This window comes from Phocoena phocoena, chromosome 6, assembly GCF_963924675.1.
Source record: "Phocoena phocoena chromosome 6, mPhoPho1.1, whole genome shotgun sequence".
Lineage (NCBI taxonomy): Eukaryota > Metazoa > Chordata > Mammalia > Artiodactyla > Phocoenidae > Phocoena > Phocoena phocoena.
In genome coordinates, this window is record NC_089224.1 from 97,736,934 (window position 1) to 97,758,091 (window position 21,158).

Consider the following 21,158-nt stretch of genomic DNA (forward strand, 5'->3'; position numbering starts at 1 on the left):
CTGGGTCCCACTCTGGCTGGCAGGTGGCCTCCCACTGGCCACACCCCTCTCAGCTCACCTGGCCATTCAGATGGTCAGCCAGACCCGCAGCTGCTGACTTTGCCTCCCAGGGCTGCACCCCCCACATCACCAGCTCGCGGTTGAAGAGCCTTTTAGGGTCCCTTCCCGCAGGAGCCTCGTTACTGGGCAGGAAAACGAGTCTTATCTCGATCATTCTCTCAACCTCGCTTCTCTAGCGATCCCGAAGCTGGTGTGCCAGGAGTCGCTTTCCCTTCGTTTTCCGGTGTTGAGCGCGCTGTCCTTCTGGCTGTCCCCATCTGAGCAGCTCAGAATGATTTATAAACAATCTGCCTGTTATTATCTCCACAGCCCATGGCACGATTGCAGCTAAGGAGCCACAGAAGTTAAGCCGTGGGTCAGGGGACAGAGCCAGGAGAGGAGCCCTCACCAGCCCTTTCACCTCTGGCCTTCTCTGTCCCGGTTGAGGGGTACCTACTATGCCCCATTATGCACGACCGGGGGCCCTTTCAGTTGACCGCGGGGGCAGCAGTTGGAGGACTGACTGTGGGATCACTTAAGGACCTACCTCTACATGGAACTTGAGTCTCTAAGTAAATGAATTAAATATGTATAAGAAGAAAAGAAAATTCATAAGTATCTGGTTATCTCTGCATGGGGAGAAGGGGGTGTTTCCACCTTCACCCAGGTTGTGAGCATTTTTTTGGTAAAATTTACCTGTGTCCCTTCCCCCACTGGCCTCAGCCACTTTCCTCCCTTCTGAGGAAGGTCTTCTTTTTTCCCTTTCTTTTGTTATTTTTATTGACAGCCCGGCACTGGTATGAAATCCTCCCCCGACTTTTTTTTTAATGAAGGCAGAGCCTTTTGTTTTGTTTTGTTTTCCTCGTTTTGATTTTTGTTTTTGTGTTTCAGAAATGACAGAGCTGTGTCAGGGAGTTATTTGGGAGGGGCAGTTGGGGTAATGTTTATCATTTTTGGACAATGTGTTCACACAACCCTTTCCAACTAACGAACGGGACAGCAAAGGGAAGAGCAGGGATTTAGGGACAGACAGGCAGATCCGTGCTGGAATCCTGTCCACGCCGAGTGCCTTTGGACAAGCAACTTAAACTCGCTTAGTCTTAATCTCTTCTTCTCAAAAATGGGAACAATAATACTACCTCATGGAGTTATGGTGAGGACGCGGAGAAGATAATGAAGGTAAAACACAGCTGCCGATACCTGTTACTATTCATTCCTTTTCCCCTTTCCTTCTTGTTCCTGTAGGCCAGGTTTAGACAAATGTGCTGAAAAAGCAGGGACTCCACATTCCCTAAGGTGTGTTCTGGAGGACACTAGTCCTAAGAAACATGCCGCAAAGAAAGGTTATCAGAGCTTGGAAAATGCTGTGCACACGAGTCCCTCCTGAAAACCCACCATGTGCAGTAGAACGTTCAAGGTTCTGAGAAGTCCTGCAATGAAGGAAACTGACTGGTCTCATTGACCCAAAGCATTGACCTCCCCATTAGAGCATAGGCCTGTTTGGTCAGGTAACTCATATGACCAGTGACTGTTTTCCTTCGTAGTAGAAAGAGCCAGAGGAGAGAGACCGCCTTCTCATGGAGCGTCATAGTTGCTAAAGCATTTCTCATGCCTTGACCTTTCAGCTCTGCAAACACGCTGAGCTCCAACCTGTGCTGGACCTTTGCACATGCCCTTCACTCTGCCTGGAATTCCTTCTGCCCCAAACCTTTGTATAGCTAATCCCTTCGTCTCATCCAGGTCTTAGTTCAGGTGTCCCCGAGGAGGCTTCCCCTGACCCCTATGTGCGTGGTGTCCTGCCCACCCCTCCCCTAACAGTCACCCTCTATAATGTCACCTGGGTTTAGTGCCCTTACGGTATCTAAAACAAGCTTATCGATTACTTTTTTTGGGCACATGTCCTCCCTCCTCAAATACACACGGTGACAGGACTCCTCCACGGCAGCCCTAGCGTCTAGAACAGCGTCTGCTGCTCAGCGAGAGCCCCAGGCAAGTGTGTTGAATGGATGAGCCAGTGGCTGACATGTCCCCTGGTTTTGACAGTCTTGAGAGGTGGATCATTTTGTCACCTCCACTTGACAGAGGAGGAAACTGAGGCTCAGGGTGTTACATAACTTTCCAAGATCAAACAACTGATAAATGGCAGAGCTGGGGCTCCCGAATTTGCCCACTTGCTAAGCCCTGGGACATTCTTTCCATTCTAGGAAACCAAGTTTTCCAGTTTATCCTTTTCCTACAGAGGAGAACCTTAATAAGCACAGAAGGAGGGAGGGTGCTGTTTTTATCCTAATGTCCCCGTAGCCCAGAGAAGCCCAGAGCCATTGTCTTTCAAAAAGAGTTCCCAGAGCCCCCCTGGTGGTCATCAGATGGGAGCCCAGGGACCTCCTGGGAGTGCAGGGCGAGAACGGCCAAACTGTAAGGTAAAGGTCAGAAGACTGGCTTGGAAGCTGGTAGCTTACAGAGTAAATCTATTTAAATTGGAACCATGTGGCTCTTTCCCCCAGCGCTTACACAACGTGAACAGATGCATTGTTTGGTGTCAAAGCCCCTGCGTTGACTCCACAGCTACAGTCTCCACATGGAGCCCCGCAGAGGCTGTCAGGGGCAGGAAAAAGGGCGGAGAATCAGAACAACTCAGCAAGTATCACTTAATCCCACTCACCCTGCATTTCTGAAAGGGGAGGCGGTATGTGGAGACTGCAGAGCTCACATCGGTGCGGGTTTGAGACCTGAAACTAAGGCTTGCCCTTGTCTGGGTATTTTAAAAGTGAATTTGTTTGTGATAAGTTTTAGAGATGTTAGCGCCTCACACCCGCCCCCGCACCGCCCACCCCACTTATCCCACTTTAATTCTTACCATACTTTTGAGCAGGGGATAGAGAGTGGGGCTGAGTAACCATGTTCCTGTAAAATCCTCAGTGGGGTATCCTGGAAACTGGCACCGAGAAAAAAGTTGGGAATTTCTTCTTAAGTTGGTTTGAGCCACCCACCGCTCCTTGTGTCCTAGATAGAAACAGGAAAAAGAAAGCTTCGAGGCTGTGGATGGCAACCTAGCTGTCTGTGCATACCGTATGCCAGGCGTTGTGTTAGACAGAGTCAGAGGGGCAAGGTAGAGAGAACTGCCTCCTGGAAGCTTTCAGTGTTCAAAATCAACATGTCAACGTCTGCAAAGGGCTTAAGAGTTATTGCAAGACACTGCCACCATTTGTTTCTTGCTATTTAGGAAACAGCTATTTCATGCAAGGCATTTTTACTGGCAGTGTGAAGTATACTGAGGTGAAACAGGCATTATCTCTACCCTCAGGGAAGTTCTAGTCCAGGTGTGAGTTGAGGTTAACAGCAAGGACTTTGGAGTCACACATCTGGATGGGAACTTAAACAAGTAACTTGATCTTGCCGGTCCCCGATTTTTCCAACTGTAAAATGAATAACACTTAGCTCATAGGGTTGCCGTGAGGATGGGTGAGCTCATGTATATAAGCAGTCAGTGAATGGTCACTAATGTTATTAAGCGTCTGCATGACGGTAGTACGAGGGGAAAGATCACCTAAGCACAGGGGTTTTATGTTTTTTTCCGTTTCCTTAAGGGTTAGCACACATTCCGGCACGTGGTGAGCACCCAGGACCTGTGTTTTCAACGCATGAAGCAAGAGACCAGGCTTTTAGAGAAAGGAGGGCCCAGTGAGGCAGGGGGAGCTTGCCTGGGACACGAGAAAGCTTCCTGTAGAAACTTAGATGGAGCTCGGACTTGAAGATGAACGGCGTGATCTCTGCACAACTTTTCTAACAATTCATAAGTCACTTTACAGTTTATAAAAGACTTCTACTTTCAGTACCCCAGTTGAATCTCATGGACCTATAGGTTGGCCGAATTTGAGAGTACACTGAAGCTCAGAGAGGTGATGTACTCTGCCTGAGTTACACAGCTTCTAGGTAATAGAGCATAGATTTATTCATACCATTAGCTGCTACCATTTATTGAGTGCTTTTATGTGCCAGCAATTCCACTCTGTGCTTTTGCTGAACTATCTGATTTAATTCTCACAGCGACCCTCGGAAGTGAGTACTATTATAAAATATGAAGAGGCTTTCCTTCAACTCAGTGCCTGGCAGATAAGAGACTCAAAGAATACTTGCCGTAATCATAATGATCCCCATTTTGCAGACGGAAAAACTGAGGTTCTGCAAGGTTTGAAGATTCATAACGTAGAAGGTTTTCAAGCTTCAAGGATTTGAACTCTGGTTTGTCTGTTTCCATAACTTGTGCTTTTAGCGATAAACTTTGACCACTGCCTCCAGAGTCTTGTTCACTCTCTGTGTCTCCAGTTTCAGCCTCCGGAGGTTTGGAGAGGAAGCCCGTGAGGTTTTGTCTTCCAGCTGGAGTGCAGTCGTCCTGCAAGAAAGCGCCCACTCACCCTCTTGTTTCTTTCCTCCTCAGCTGCGTGCACTTCGCATGTGAGGCCGCTGACTGCCCGAAGCTGGCTGTGGAGAACGCTTCTCTCAACTGCTCCAGCAGCGACCGCTACCACGGTGCCCAGTGCACTGTGAGCTGCTGGACGGGCTACGTGCTCCAGATACAGCGGGATGACGAGCTGATCAAAAGCCAGGTGTGCGCAGGTGCCGGGCTCAGAGCCCCTCTCCAGCCCAGGAAAGGCTGAGTGGATGTGGAACCTGCTCTCTGCTGAATCCTCAGCACTTAAAAGTACTGCTGCCCCATAGTAGATGCTCAGTAAATAGGTGTGGATCGAATGAATGAGGGAGTCAGTCTGGGATTTCTCAGACAGTGGTTCTGTTCAGAGGAGCATACAACATGTACCAGAGTCCCCATATAGGTTGCAAACCTGGAAAACCGTGGGCTGAGCGTGAATTTTGGACTGAAACCGTCACAGTCAGAACTCTGCTACAGTCAAATGGGCTGCCTTCAGAAGAGGTGAACCCTCTGTCAGTGAGGTGCTCATTCATTCATTCAAACATCTGCACTCCGGGAACCAGATACTATAGTAGGTGCTAGAGAAAAAAAGATCACTGAGGTAAACCTAGTTCCTCCCCTCAAGGAGCTTAGTGACTAGCGACCACGAGCAGAAGATGAGTGAGTGATGGCCTCACAGTGTGCTAAACACTGTGAAGGTAAGTGCAGGGTGTGGTGGGAGCACAGGGGGAGTCAAGGAAAGCTCCCTGGAAGAAGCGACATGAAAACTGAGAACTAGAGAGACAGACAGAGGGGCGCGTGTTGTGGGGAGGGAAGGAGGCAGGCTCTAGGCACAGGCAGGAATGGTATGCGGATGCCCGTTGGTGAGAAGGAGCGCGCCACAGACAGATGTTTCTTTTGCTGAACTCACCCAAGCAGTGAGGCTGGAGGGGCAAGCAAGGCCCTGTTAGCTTGGTCAGAAGTTTGAGGGTCATCTTTAGGGCAGCAGGGAGCTGTTGAAGGAAGTGGCGTGGTCAGATCATGGCGGATAAAGGTCCTTCCAGCGGCCCACCTGGGTGTGGCTTGGAGTCTGGCAGAAGACTGGCCGCAGGGAGAGCCATCGGGAAGTCATCAGAAGAGCGTGTGGAAGGGGGATGAGTCCCGCAAGAGGGCAGTGGCAGCGAGTGGACCGGAGGTGTCGCAGGACGTTGCTTCGGCCAGTGTGGCCGTGGGGTCTCGGGTGGGGGAGGGGAGCGGCAGTTAGTTAAGTCCTGAGATTTGGGGATTCCAGGTGCAGCCTCCTGGGGGGTCCTGCCAGCGGACTCCCACTTCGCGCTCCAGGTACACAGGGCACGTTCCTCGTTGCTGGGAACATCTGTTTGCACAGTCCCCGTGGGACCTCTGGGACCCTCAGTTGCTTGTCTTAGACACCTGCTTCTGTGTGTCAGACACGGAAGGTCTGAAGTCCTGTGGAAACAATTAAGCCGGTTTGGGCAGTGAGGGACCTCTCCTCCCTTGGATGTGTGCTTAAGAGGGGTAAAGTGTCCTGTGCTTTTAAAATCCCAACTCAACGTTTGGCATCCCCGATCCCCTAGGATTTGGCAGCTCCCTCCTTGAATGGAGGCCTCCATGCTGGCTGCCGATGCCGGTCCCTCCCGTGGCTCTGTAGCGTGGCCTCGCCCTTCCACCCCTAGCCCTGCCATCTTCTAGTCTGGGTCAAATCCCTGTCGACCCTTTCATTTTCTCAGGCTCGTTCCTTCTTCACGTCTCCCTCTCCCAGCTATTGAACCATCACATCTCAGAGTAGGGAGTGGCTCTTAGAGCAATCCTTGGGTTCAACGCCAAAGGGACAACTCGAGGAAAGGGACCTGCCCACTATCTCATAGCTCAAAGGACCAAATCCAGCTCTCCATTCTCCCCTGGCGATGCCCACTCTGTGCCAAGCACTAGAGGATGAAACACACAGTCTCCTCCAGGGCCAAGAAAAGATACGAAGATCAACAGCCAGTGTCCCACTGCTGTGCCACGTTTCAGAGGCTATTTCGTGAAAGAAGTCCTCAGGCCCCGAGAGGTCTGAGCCTTAAGATTCTCAGCAACAGAATGGAAATAATGATCTGAGAGACTCTCCAGACAGCAGTGAAGAGCCTGGGCTCAGTTCCCAGTCATCCTTTTTCCAGCTCTGTAACTTGGAGCTAATCCCGTAATGTCTCTCAGCCTCAGTTTCTGCAGCTGTAAAGTGGGAACTGAAACACCGCCTTCAAACAGTTGTTGGGATCATGCAAAGGGAGCTAGAGTTAAACGCTAAACGTTGATCCCTGGACGCCTGGCAAGAGCCTGCGCCGTAGCCTGGGGGAGAAGGGGGTTTCGCCACGTTTTGGGGGTTCCATCTGCCGTTCCTCACTGTGCCCGCCCCCGCCTTTCAGACAGGACCCAGTGTCACGGTGACCTGCACGGAGGGCAAGTGGAACAAGCAGGTGGTGTGTGAGCCAGTGGACTGCGGCGTCCCGGACCAGCACCACGTGTACGCTGCCTCGTTCTCCTGCCTTGAGGGCACCACGTTCGGGAGCACGTGCTCCTTCCAGTGCCGCCACCCAGCGCAGCTGAAAGGTACCGCCCTTCCTGTGGGAGGCCTGGAGGCTGCTCCCAGGTCCTCCAGCTGGGGCTCAAACACCAAGGGGTGGACAGGGTTTTATCTGCGCTTCTGATTCCTTTCTGCCCATTGTATTTATGCAGACTGCCTTGCTGCACAGCTGAGGGGAAAGTGGAGTATGGATACGTATGGCATCTGTAAGATCTTTCAAATCTTGCAAAAGAGGAAAGAGACAAGAAGGAAGGGAAGGAGGGTAGAAGGAAGGAAAAGATTCTAAGAAAGTAACATTTGGAACTGATGTGACTAGTTCACTGCGTAGGTTTAGGGCCCAGTAAGCTTAGGAGGTAAGTATTATCACTATTCTCGTTTTCACAGAGGAGGAGATCCAGGCTCAGAGAGGTGAAAGAACTTGTCCAAGATCATGCTGTTAGTGGGGGCCTCCGCCATGGGGCCCAGGTCTGTCTTTTTCCAAAGGCCACTGCTTCTCCTTAGGAAGGGCTAGCTCAGAGAGGAGTGGTTCTGGGCGGAAAGTGCTTACAGGGATCTCGTGGGCAGCGTGCTAGGGGTATTTGGGTGAGTAAGGCATAGTCTGGCGAACTGGAGAAGAGAACTTATGTTGGAAATGAGTGAGAGGCTGGCCTGGGTGACCTAGACTGTCAAGACTAAAAGGGCTCTTTAAACTAGTCAGGAATAACTGATTATTGGAAAGGTGGTGAAACTGAGGTCCAGTGAGAGGAAGGAAGGAACTTGTACAAAATCGCAGGGCAGGTTAGCGGCATCATCAGAGCGACGCTCTTGGCTTCTAGTTGCGTATTGGATTTGGACATTATACTCAATTCTCACAGGTGCCAGGACTCTCTCCTTTGCTTGGTTTATCGGAGGAAACATTGCCCCTTTATCAGACACCCCAAATGATATCTCACTAAGCAGGTGTCCGACCTTGGGGTTCATCATTCTATAGAGTGGGAATGAGTGGACTTCTGTGGAGTGGTGGGGGGGGGTTGGAGGGAGGTGTGTAAATCCCCTTCAACTTAGATGTCACATTGCAAATTCATGAGTTTCAGGCATTTTGATGATTAGAGAAAGTCAATAGTGTCCCCAAATTTTCAAGGAAATATAGAACTTCAAAAGATTACCACACATAGTAAGACTCAATAAAGTGTATAAACCGTGGCTGGATAAATTGATGAAAGTAATACCATAAGAAGTGTTTCTTTTAAGAAATGAGGGAAGGACCCGGCAATCTCACTACACTGCCCCAAAAGCAAAGCAGGAAGCACTTCTGGGGTACGTCCTTTAGGGCCCCTCATTTTTTTTTTTTACCCAAGAAGATTTGAACGTAAAATCATTTTATCTGAGCTGCTATAGAGATTGAGATCTGAGAGAGGTGAAGAGACCAGTGGAAATTGTAAACCCTCCATCTTTCAGGTTACCTGAGCCCTTCCCTTGGCCCCCATTTGCCCAGAAGTGGGACCTGTTAATAACTCCAGACTAGGAAATCACACTTCACCTCTCAATCAGAGGCCCTTGGGAAAGGGAGGTGTATAAATTAGCATTGATTATTACAGCCCTCATTGTGGCTAATAATAATCCTTAATCAGAATGATTCAGGCCCTTCTGCCATTGCTCCTCTGCTTGACTCTGGTGGAGGGGGTGACCCTACCATGTAGACATGGCCCCAGGAGGACCGCCATTTTGATAGTTGTTGATACCCACTTTGCTCTTCCCTTGAAAACACAGGGCAGCATCTCGCCAGTGGCCACATTGACCCACCAGGACCCACTGGCATACCATGACCTTCGTTCTCAGCATCATCTGATGTTCAGATTCCAGGTTTTGATGCTTTCGCTTGGATCTTTTGGCAGCAAAAACTGGGCAGAGGTCCTTTTACCTCTCTCTCTCTTTTTTTTTTTTTTGCGGTATGCGGGTTTCTCACTGTTGTGGCCTCTCCCGTTGCGGAGCACAGGCTCCGGATGCGCAGGCTCAGCGGCCATGGCTCACGGGCGCAGCCGCTCTGCGGCATGTGGGATCTTTCCGGACCGGGGCACGAACCCGTGTTCCCTGCATCGGCAGGCGGACTCTCAACCACTGCGCCACCAGGGAAGCCCTTACCTCTCTCTTGAGCTTGTTAATGATGCCTCCCTTCTTAAGCCAGAAGATAAAGAGGTGATCAAAACAAAATTTTACCATATTTCTTGTTTGCTTCCCTTTCCTCCCTTCGTTTTTCCTTTCCCTGCAGCGTGATTTAAGCAAAAAGAATGTGAGCTTTCGTCAGAGAGACTGGGATTCCACCCCTGGTTCTGCCCCATCTGATCTTAGGAAAGCAATTTCACATCCTTGAGCCTCAATACTCTCATTTTAAGATGGCTGTAAGAGCAGCCACGTTGAAGTGTCATGTTGAGAATTAAAAGAAATGGTGTGTACAAAATGCCAGGGCCAGAGAAAGTGCTTAGTAAATACTCATCTCCAAGGGGCACCCTTATGAGAATCCCGGCAGTGGCTACCCTCTCGGCCCATGACCCCTTTGTCCCACGGAGGCCTTAGTTCTGGGAGCTGTAGAGACGCGATCCATCCTCTATGCTCCTCTCAGGACCTGGAGGTTAGTGTTCTCAGTCAAACAGCCACCACCCAGGAGAAGCGCTGAGTGTGGCCCTAAAACTGCTATAATGCAGGTAGCACCACAAACTCCCTTGTGCCTTAGAATCCAGGTGTACACAAAATACCCTGCGAACTCACAGCCCTAGAATCACTCCCTCCAAGGTCCTTTATCAAACGACCACTAAAAGCACAGACCAAACCTACAGACGTGCATGAGGGAAAAAATACTACTCTCAAGTTTAAAAAAAATAACTTCAAAATCATAAATGTTTAATTAAATGGCTAAAATTGCAACGTTACTTCCATGACCTAGTCAGCCTCACCTCAACCATGTGGGGTGCCCTGGATATCAATTCTGGAGTGGGGCTTCTGAAGCAAGCATGTGCTCTTCCTACAGAAATCTTTCTAGGGCCTTCCCTGGCGGTCCAGTAGTTAAGACTCCGCGCTTCCACTGCAGGGGGCGTGTGTTCGATCCCTGGTGGGGGAACTAAGATCCCGCATGACGCGTGACACAGCCAAAAAAAAAAATCTTTCTAAAAGACCCACTGTCTACTTCTGTCTAACCTCAGATTTCAAGGCAGTCTATTCACTAGTTTGCAGAAGATACCTAATACCATCGAGCATCTTCTGATTTCTTTAGACTCTCCTGAAGATAGGGACGTGAGGTGAGTGCCCACAACCTGCAGTGTCCAGGCTCCCGCCCAACCTCCGCTCTGTTCCTCACCCCTTACCCTCTCCCTCAGAATCCTGGCCTGACCTCCCTTCCTCTAGGAATTTCACATCCTCTCTCAGGCAGAGACCCTTTCATCTTTCTCAGAAGCAGATAGCCAGCCCTGGAGGATTCCGCTTTATCCCAAGGGTCTCATTGGGGCATCTTCCTCATAAAAACAGGGTCACCCCCAAAGAGGAATTCTCATACCACTCCTAAGAGAATGCTGCTTTCTTGCTCTTATCATCCTCCTACTTTGGAGATAACAGGGTCTAGGATGTCACTGGGTCCAAAGCACCACGAGGTGCTCATGATAAAGCACTACCCAGACGCTTCCTGGGGGCCTGAGGAGCACTGTGGAGAAGACACGTGCTCAGGATCACACAGCTGCTCAGGAAGCCGCCTTTAGATATGAGCAGTGGTAAGAATACAGACCAAGCAGCAGTTTTCTCTCTTAGATAATTCTTCCTGTCTCCCTCACTCCCTCACCCCCACTCTACTCTGAATGGTCGCTCAAGCTTCAGGAGTCCAGCCTAGTCTTACTTCAGGGTTCTTAGCTGCTGCCCCAGAATCCCTTTGGCCTTTTCTAAACCATGCCCCTCAACCCAGAACTCCCATCAAACCCTGAAACAGAGGGCAGAGCTGGGAGAAGCCTAGAGGTCACCAAGGCCAGTCATTTCACTGTGCGGTGCACAAACTGAGGTCCAAGACAGGAGGGCATTTATGCAAGGTCACGTATGAGTTACCATCAGCACTGGGGCCACAAGGTCACCCAGGGGTCCTGACCCTAGAAATGGTGCCCTCTTGCTAGGTGCGCCCGTTCCCACCAACCTGGTGAAATAATCCCACTTTTGCATTCCCCAGCCCCTCCTACATGGCAGGTGTCCAACATTCCAGGCTCTTTGCTCCCTCTTCTTAGGACATTCTCCATGTATTATCCCTGTCTGTGACTGCATCTTAGCACATTCTTTTTCTTTGTGTCTAACATACGTGGGGCCTCTTGGTAAAGAAATTCGGAAGTGAGCGACACCCTTCTGGACAGCGGGGAGGGGGAGGGAGTGGTGAAATCTTACTCTATGACTAGTTTTGATTTTGGCATACTCCATTCGTCCACAGTCCTGATTCCATGAGGTTTTCTCTAGACAGCAGTTCCTCTTTGGGTACAGGCTCTGTAGCGGGGTCGAGAGAGCACGCAGGAGTCAGACAGACCTGGAGTGAGCCCCAGCTGTAGTTTGAGCAGCTCACTTTCCCACTCAGGGACTCACTTTTCTCACCTACAAAATGGGATTAATGACAAACTGGGTTATTAGGAGGATCAAGGAGATGGCGCCAGTAATTCTTCCTAGGCCTGCCTCATAGACTCAATTACAGACAGCTATTGGTAGAATTCCTTTCAGACATTTAGAGGGGGAAATGGACCATTTAATAATCAAAATGTGATCTGACTCACCCAGGCTGGAGCTGAGAGAGCCCAGTTTTCCTGAGCAAATGATGCTTTCTGGGACTGCCAAGCCCAGCTCAGATTTTCTCTTTAGCTCCTTGGGATTCCAGGAGCCTAGAAATGTGCTTTCAGGACTAGAATCGGCAGACGATTGCATGCTTCTCTTGGTACCTCCATTTCTCCTGCCTCAGCTTCTCCCTGACTTTATGCAGCCCTGGCACTGGGTGAGGCCTCTTCTGTATTAGTCTCCCTTGTTCTTCTTCTTCTTGCGCTGTCACTTCTGTCAAGGTCTGTTTCTTTTTTTTAATAAATTTATTTATTTATTTTTGGCTGCGTTGGGTCTTTGTTGCCGCACGCGGGCTTTCTCTAGTTGTGGCGAGCAGGGACTCCTCTGTTGCAGTGTGCGGGCTTCTCATTGCGGTGGCTTCTCTTGTTGCGGAACACGGGCTCTAGGCGTGTGGGCTTCAGTCGTTGTTGTACACGGGTTCAGTAGTTGTGGCTCGCGGGCTCTAGATCACAGGCTCAGCAGTTGTGGCACACGGGCTTAGTTGCTCCGTGGCATGTGGGATCTTCCTGGATCAGGGATCGAACCCGTGTCCCCTGCATTGGCAGGCGGAGTCTTAACCACTGCGCCACCAGGGAAGTCCAAGGTCTGTTTCTTAACAGGAGCAATGAAGCTGAATCTCCTCCCACTTCTACCTTTGGTTAATGCAACCTCCTGAGTGCTGGTTTGTCCTTATCCTGGTCCAGCTAGCTGCATTTTTGTTTTCTTAATACAGTGGCCAATACCCTTCCACATCCTAAAATATTAGAGCTGGACAAGAATTTAAAGACGGCTTTGGTTTAGGGACAGAGAGGTTAGGTGACTTGTTCAAGGTCACACGTAGATTCATAATACTCCACGCATTTAACAAATGGATACTGAGGGCTTACTATGTGCTTGCCACAGGGTAGGTTCTGGGAATAAAAGAATGAACAAGACCACGTCCCAGACCTTAGGATGTGGGCAGTGCCAACACTGTATACAAGGCATTAAGAAAAACCAGACATAGGTCTCCTGGCATTTCCCTCCTTGTATTCTATTCTAGGTTAATTTCAATCTTAAAGCCACTCTCAAAGAAATGGGGTCTTCTAGATACTCTTTAAAATACAATAATAAAGGGCTTCCCTGGTGGCGCAGTGGTTGAGAGTCCGCCTGCCGATGCAGGGGACACGGGTTCGTGCCCTGTCCGGGAAGATCCCACATGCCGTGGAGCGGCTGCGCCCGAGAGCCATGGCCGCTGAGCCTGAGCGTCCGGAGCCTGTGCTCCGCAACGGGAGAGGCCACAACAGTGAGAGGCCCGCGTACCGCAAAAAAAAAAAAAAAAAATACAATAATAAAAACAGATATATTTCTTTTGACAGTACATTTATAATTATTTTAACACTCACTAGAGATTGAAGTTTCCTTCGCCTGTAGACAGGCTGAGCAAGATTCATTTTCCTGACTTTAAAAGATGAACAAACAGAAGTACAGGGTCACATAACTTTCTGACATCGGCACTCTTCCCCTCAACCAGGGATTCCAGGCTCAGAAATGCCTTCACCTCGTGTCCTGAGTCATGTTCTCCCAGGAAACACAGGGAGAGGAATGAGAAAAGGAGGCATGGAAATGATAGAAGCGTCAGGATCTCTCCTAAAGCCAGTTACCTCTGTGGGCAGCTGGAGCTCAGTCCCGCTGGGGAAGAGTGGGAGACAGGGTAGAACATTCCTCTGGAAACTGTCTTGTTAATGCCCCAGCTCCTTCACTGGTTGAGTGCTACGTCCGGGAGCACTGACACCTCAGCGCTGTGAGCTTGCCCTGTGTGCAGGAGAGCCTCCCTGGTCAGAACAAAAGGCCTCCAGTGACAGATGGCTGCAGGTACAGTATAGAGGTCAGAGCCAAGGGCATGGACAGCGGTGTCCTACCTACTTTCTTCAAAGCCCCAGGGTGGCTGCAGGGTGGCGGCCACAGCTTGGGCGTGGAAATGCTGATTCTGCACGGTTCAGCGCTTGCTGTGAGGTGGGGCGTGTCCATGGTCCTGAATCGCCGGTTCCTGCTTTAGCGTGTTTCTTCTTTTGACTGTGGTGCACGGCTAACTCCTATTTACCCTCTCCCAGGATGCACATTTCTGGTTTGCATTTTCTCTCTTGATTAACGTTTTGCGATTTTTATGTTAGCTTTTGCCACAAAGGAACCATGACTTCCGCTTTGCGATCTATGATTTGCATAGCTGGTAGGGTGTACTTTTAAAGCACCTCAGCCCTTTCTCCAGAGGTATTTTATCCTTCTTGGGAAATTTAGGGAGGGTGTGCTTCCCTTATCTTCTGTGACTGCCCTCCCCACTAAGTGCTTGCTAAGCCGAGGCTCTCCCAAACACTGCCCCCGTCGCAGGGGCCAAGCGAAAAAGCACTTTATGGTCTCTGGTATCCTGGAGCCCTCTCTGCTTCTGTGGAAGCCAAATGAGTCATCCTTCCACACCCTTTTTTCTTTTTACTTGGTGTAGAAGTATCTGTAGTTTGCAGTGTCACAGTTTATCAACGTGGAATCCTCTGTGGGGCTTGCAGACCCTAAACAGTCTTGTACTCCCCAGATGACTCACACAGACACAGGAGGAGAAAGAAGAAAGTGAACGGGGAGAGAAGCAACAGAGGAGCGTACATACCCTCCCACCTTTCTTCTTTTTCATGCTTTATTTCTCTCCATAGTGCTTTCCACCTTCTAGCCTACTAAATAGTTTGCTTTTTTAGGATATTTTAATGCGTTCCTCCCTATTCCACTAGAACATAAGCTCCAAGAGGGCAGGGTTTGGGTTTTGTTTTGTTCACTGCGTTGTCCCAACGTAAACAAGAGTAGCTGGCACAGAGTAGGCACTAAATAGATGCTTGTTGAATGAATGAAGGCTTCCATGCGACCCCTGTGGTCCTTTCAGGTCTACTACTGAAGGCAGAGGTTAGGAGGGAGAGAGGGGGGAGGTGAGGAAGAAAAGAAGGGAGGGAAGGAGGGAGAGAAGAAGCAAATAAGGAATTTGACAGCACATTTTCTTTGGCAGCGCAGCTCGTAAATGTTGTTTCATCTGATCTTCTCATCACCCTGAAAGGCAGGAGCAATTGCTTTCTCTCTGTAGCTAGGAGACTTGGGGCTTGGCTCTCTCAGAATAGACCCTGACAGCTCCGCTGAGCAGGTATAGCCAACTTGCCATTAAAAACCACAAAATCAGCTTGAAACCCCACTTCAGTCTTCTACTAACCAGGAGAACTTGGTCAAGTCACTTGTCTCTCTTAAGTCGCTGTTTCCAAATGGGAGTCATCCTACTAAGAGCACTGTGGTGAGAATAAATGAGATCACGTAGCAGAAGTACTCAGTACGTCGTAAATGATCAGTCTCGTCCCTGTCACCCCTCTCCAACTTCCAAATCCCGGAGCCTCCCATGTGATTCCAGTCCTCGTTGTCAACACCTTTCAAGAACAACGGGGAAGAGGAGAGTTTGGTTGAGAGATCCAAGTTTCAGGTCCATCTCTGATTGTCTTGGGGAGGTTTGGGGCAGGCTGTGCATCGATAATATATGACCTGGCAGTGAAAAGCCTGACTCCCCGTGTGTTACTTTTATGTGTAACGTTCCCCATCAGGCCAGCTTCCCGATGGCAATCAGCACGTCTGTTGGATCTGGCACGGGCTACGGGGGACGTGCTCATCTCTCAGCCGCTTTGGCAAAGCTTCACTGAATACTGGGGCCTGAAAAGAAAATCAAGCCTTCAGATACCACAACGCTCTTACTTCCAGGCATGGGGGGGCTAGGACAACTACAGGGGTACAGGGCTCAGAGAGGGAGCGGCAGCTAGAGGTCACACAGCACACTGATCCCAGAGGTCGGAGGTGATTCTGATAGGAGCTTGCTCTGCCACTTAAGAGGGGGCAAGGGCCTTCATCTCTGGGCTCGAATGTCCATGGCAAAGGAGGGAGGATGGACTGAAGGATTATGGAGTTCTCTTTTCTATGCAGTATAAGAGGTTTCAGAATCAAGTCAGGAGCCTTGAATTTTAATGCACTGTCGACATGGGGTACGTCACTCCCCAAGTTGCATCTCCCTTTTTTTTGTGTGTGGCAGCTCTTTCTCTCCCTAGGTTCCTCAGTTGTAAGTGGAAGGGTCTGGAATTATATGTGAAAGATCCTCTGGTTCTTCAAGTTGGCTTCAGTCCAGGCAGTGCCTGAATTGGGCTATCAGAGACCACGCTCCGCACCCCACCCCGACCCCACCCACCCCCCGCTAACCCTGCCTGCCTGTGTCCTCCAGGCAACAACAGTCTCCTGACCTGCATGGAGGACGGGCTGTGGTCCTTCCCAGAGGCCCTGTGCGAGCTCCTGTGCCTGGCCCCACCCCCAGTGCCCAACGCAGACCTCCAGACGGCCCGCTGCCGGGAGAACAAGCACAAGGTGGGCTCTTTCTGCAAGTACAAGTGCAGACCTGGATACCACGTGCCCGGCTCCTCCCGGAAGTCAAAGAAGTAAGTGGGGCTGCAAAGGCAAACTCACACGTGCTTGGGGGGAGGAGAGCCAGGTCTGGCTGTCTGGTTAGAAGGAAGTGCTCACTTCTCTGCTAGAGACGGTACCCACCATTCCTCGCATTCTCTTTGGTGGGAATCTAGAAGGATATTGTTAACAGCTGCCTGCCGGCTGTGTGCCCTCAGGCAACTGACTTCACTTCTCTGGGCCTCTACTTTTCAGCAATAAAATGGGGATGATAATAACAGTTACCACATAAGATTGCTGTGAAAAATGAATGAGGATGTATACGTAAAGTGCTTGCAAAGTGCCTGGTATATAGTAAATGGTGGGTACTGATACCGTCCTTGCGCCAGGATCCATCAGAGGAGATGGGCCAGCAGGGCTTGAATTTTATTTCAGTCCACAGGTAACTCTTGCTTGGCCCTGAGCAAGGAACGTTTACCTTAACCCCTACCACCCAACAGGACAGGCAGGGAATCAGGAAGGGGAAAGGGAGACGTGGGGCTAGCCGGCTCCAGAGAAACATGGGTGCAGAGCATGGCTCCAGCCATTTGGTCCTTGAGATGTCTCTTCTTTTATCTCTTCCTTGAAGACGGGCCTTCAAGACCCAGTGCACCCAAGATGGCAGCTGGCAGGAGGGGGCTTGTGTTCCGGTGACTTGTGACCCTCCTCCACCGAAATTCCACGGGCTCTACCAGTGCACTAATGGCTTCCAGTTCAACAGCGAGTGCAGGGTCAAGTGTGAAGACAGCGATGCCGCCCAGGTGAGACTCCTTGAACTTGAGGTCTGTACTTAGGTCCCGCTCCTCTCTGCTTACCAAAGAGCGGCCAGTGTTTTAAGAACCACGTCCTCGGGCTTCCCTGGTGGCGCAGTGGTTGAGAGTCCGCTTGCCGATGCAGGGGACGCGGGTTCGTGCCCCGGTCTGGGAAGATCCCACATGCCGTGGAGCGGCTGGGCCTGTGAGCCATGGCCGCTGGACCTGCGCGTCCGGAGCCTGTGCTCCGCAATGGGAGAGGCCACAACAGTGAGAGGCCCGCGTACCGCAAATTAAAAAAAAAAAAAACAAAAAACACGTCCTCTAGGAGACTCTCTGTGGATGCCAGAATCGTATAATAGCAACATGAGCAGCGCAGACGTAAGGAGCTGGGTTCTCGCTGTCTTTCTTTGTAATCTCTCTGAGCCTCGTTGTCCTACCTGTATCACTGCATTTTACTGGTTCAGAGATTCTTAGCTCTGAACCCCTATGAAAGAAATCACGTGTGGAATCCCAGTGTATGAAGTCGATCCGAGTTAAGGAATGACCAAGGCTGTTTGGCCAACTTTCTACCACCATCACCACTTACGTTGGTCCCTGAAATACTTAAAATCATGACTTTCACTGTCTTGAGACATCAGCTGGCTCCTCAAGCATAAAGAGAAAGGGAACCATATTTAGACTAGATGTACAGTTTTGAGAATACTATGGAAGAAAGAAGGACAGAGGGAGATGGAATTTTATCTCAATCCACATGTAACTGAGACAAAGTCCAGCACTCCTGCCGGCCCTGCGGAAGGAGTTCTGTGAACGCGTTTTCCTTCCTCCTGACACATACACCCCCACTCCACCCACTAAGACGGGTCGGGAATCAAGTGTGGGAAAGAGAATGACGAGCCAGCTGGCTCCAGAGAAGACCTAAGTCCACAAGGAGCTCCAGCCCTGAGAGAACCAACCATTTAGGGTTGACACCTCAAGCCCCATGCCTCACAGGTGTGCAAGGCCAGGGTTCAGCCAACTGGGCCGCAGTGCAAGTTTCTCCCGCTGTCAGTCCTTAGTCTTTATTAGCATCTACCAAATACCAGGCAGTGTCAAAGCGGCATCCTCACCTCATCTCACTCCCGCTCCCACATCCAAATAGCCACCAAGTCCTACCCGTTCTCTCTCTCAGTCAGCTCCTGAAGTGTTCTCATCTGGCTGGAATGCCACCACCCTGACTCAGGCCACCAGCTAACTCTCCTGGGCCGCCGTGCAGCTTCCTGACCATCTCCCTGCTTTCTCCTTGCCCCTCCAGTGTATTGTTCGCATTTCAGCCAGAGTGGTTTGTCTAGAGCACAGATGTGATCGTAACAGTTCCCCTGCTCAAAGCCCTTTGTGGACCGGCGACCCCCATCTCCCTTAGGATAAATCCCACCTGTGCATTCAGGACGTCTCCCCCATCACCAGTAAGACGGATCTCCCCTTCACCTGGGCATTCTCTGTGAAAAAGCCCCTGTCACCTTTTCCAGCCACCTCACTCCTAACCATCCTTCACCATTCAGCCCAGGTAGCCCTCCTTCCAAGGACCTTTTCTTGACCCTTCCACTGTGGTCTCCATCCCCCTCCTAGGGGTCCCCCCATTCACAGCATCGACCACACTGCATTGTAATTCATTTCACCTCCCCCTTCCCCCCCCCACGCCAGGTTCTGAAATGCCTGACCACAACTTTAATCTTCCCTGTGTTTTCAGCACTTGGGACAGTGCCAAGCACCTAATAGGTGCTCAGGAAGTGACAGGGCATGAGAAAGAGCTGCAATGAACATCCAGGCCAGTCTCCTCATTTTCCAGACGAGAAAGTCACTCACCCACCCAAGGTGACATAGCTGGTGTCGGCTGAGTCCGAATCGGAACCCAGGCCCCGCCCCCCCCCCCCCCCCCCCCCCCCCCCCCGCCCAACTGTGGACAGACTGAATCCAATAGGCAGCACCTGAAAAACCCAGGGATGTCTGTGCACCTGAGTCATTCCCATCCCCGGCTGCCAGGGAAGCGGAAGCCAGTGCCGAGAGCAAGCAAAGGCCAGAGATTACCGTGGCCTCACGCAGCCGATCAACTTCCCTCTCTCTCCCTTACGTAAAACTGTTGCTAACAGTTACCAGAACTGCTGAGCCGAATAATATTCTGGCCGTGGTCACGTTATCAAACCGAAACCCAGTCTGCCCGCGGCCTGCCAAGTACCTTTCCTGGCCAGTTTGTATTTAAAGGAGAGGAAAATGTAAATTTATCAGATGACTCGAGCAGTTCTGTTTGGCAACTGGCAGAGAGGCCAGACACAAAGGAGCAGAGGGTATTGCTTGCCGGCTAGAAGAATGAGGGAACGCATGCCAAATGGGCTCCTAATACAATTGACGTTTCTAGTTTGTACTGCAAATGAATTTCCTCTACCCTCAGACCAGGGGCCTGAGAGCCAAATCTAGTATTCACCTCAGATCCCCTCTTGCTGCCTGTGAGCACAGCTGAAACGCACGGCACGGAGGATCTTGAATCAGGCAGCTTGTATGGAGCGAGAATTCTTTGCTTTCCAAACAAGTTCCAGGTCCTGGCGAGAGAGGACAGGGACCGTTGCAGGGGAGGTTCACATATACTCCTTCCCACGGCCACTACAAGTAAATTAGCAAATCAAACCTCGACTTCATTCATTCCTTGGGAGCCACTATGAGGCTGGATCTGGACTCTTGAGTGTGAATCCTGGCTTCACCACTTGCTAGCTGGAGGACTTGGGCAAGTTGTTCAACTCTTTAAGCTTCAGTTTGCTCATTCATAAAATGGGGGAGGGGAAATAATACTGCCTACCTTATAGTTTATTTGGGAGGGTTAAACGAGGTAATGAAAGTAAGGCATGCCTATGAGTAACCCCTGGAATTGTAGAGTGTACAACCTATGCCACCGTGCATGGCAGCCTTGGGGAAGGCACAGATGAACTAGCCTGCCTTTAAGGTCACTTCTAGTGGAGAGATGCCACATGCATCATGTGTGCCACGTGGGCTCTTACAGAACCTGGAAACAAAGGCAGTGGCTTGAAAGTCAGCCCTCTGTCGGTAGCTAGCCCCAGAAAGTCAACCGTCATGCGTGAGGCCAGGATATAGGTTGGGGAGACCAATAGGAACCATAGGAACCTGACCTCTAGCTCACATAAACCTGTAGAACTTATAGACTCTCTAGATGAGCGCTACCCTGTAGAACCTTCTGCTACGATGGAAGTGTTTCCATGTCTGTGCTGTGCAGTATGGTGGCCTCCAGCCACGTGTGGCTATGGACCGCTTGAAATACAGCTAAGTGACTGAACAGCTAAATGTTACATTTTACTTAATTTTAAATCATTCAAATTTAAATGTAAATAGCCACACGTATATAGTGGCTACCGTATTGGACAGTTCAGCTCTAGAATTTATAGTGTTATTATCCCTGTAAACCAAGACAGAGAACCTTAACAATAACAGCTTTTTTAAAAAAAATTGTTTTAAGTATTTCCTGACTGCCAAACTGAAGCCACAGATTTGCTCTCACTTTGACACTTAATAATAAACTTCTGAAAAAGAAGCGATATGCCCATCTTGCAGATAAGGGAAGAAAGCTTGTGAAGCCAAGCTCTTGCCCACTGTTACGAGTTAGTAGGGGGTGATGACTGGCTCCAGGGCCCTGCATTTCCCACTGTCTCCAGACATTTCCAGGGCAGGGAGTGGCAAAGGACAGGGATTCCGTCTCCAGGCGACTGGAGAGAAGTGCTAATTGTCTGAGCGTTTAATCTAACTCAGATGCCCCTGAGCTGTCCGAGGGGATAACACAGCGAGAAGCACTGTGGGAGGCTTTGTAGGTGATTAGGGGAGTGGGCTGTCTTGGGATGGGGACAGGGTCTGTGGGAGATGCATGCACAGGGGCTGCAGCAGGAGAGGAAGAAGCTAAAGGTGCTTTCGGAATGAAGTAATGCACTCAGTGGTGGACTTTAGCAACACAGCGGGAGCCAGAGAGGAAGGGTGGGAGTGGAGCCAGGGATGCACCCAGTTCTTTGCACGGATCACAGAGGAAGGATGTAAAAGCCTTTCTGCCACTAGTGGT

The 21,158-nt window shown here is 50.3% G+C and overlaps 1 protein-coding gene across 1 annotated transcript in view; it reads left to right on the forward strand.

Moving 5' to 3' along the window:
* PAPPA (pappalysin 1) overlaps nucleotides 1-21,158 on the forward strand; it is a 251,444-nt gene that overhangs the window by 178,763 nt on the left and 51,523 nt on the right. The window contains exons 14-17 of the mRNA XM_065878999.1: nucleotides 4,478-4,646; nucleotides 6,871-7,054; nucleotides 16,099-16,309; nucleotides 16,903-17,074. Coding sequence (XP_065735071.1) covers nucleotides 4,478-4,646; nucleotides 6,871-7,054; nucleotides 16,099-16,309; nucleotides 16,903-17,074 — 736 coding nt within the window. The remainder of the gene's footprint in view (nucleotides 1-4,477; nucleotides 4,647-6,870; nucleotides 7,055-16,098; nucleotides 16,310-16,902; nucleotides 17,075-21,158) is intronic.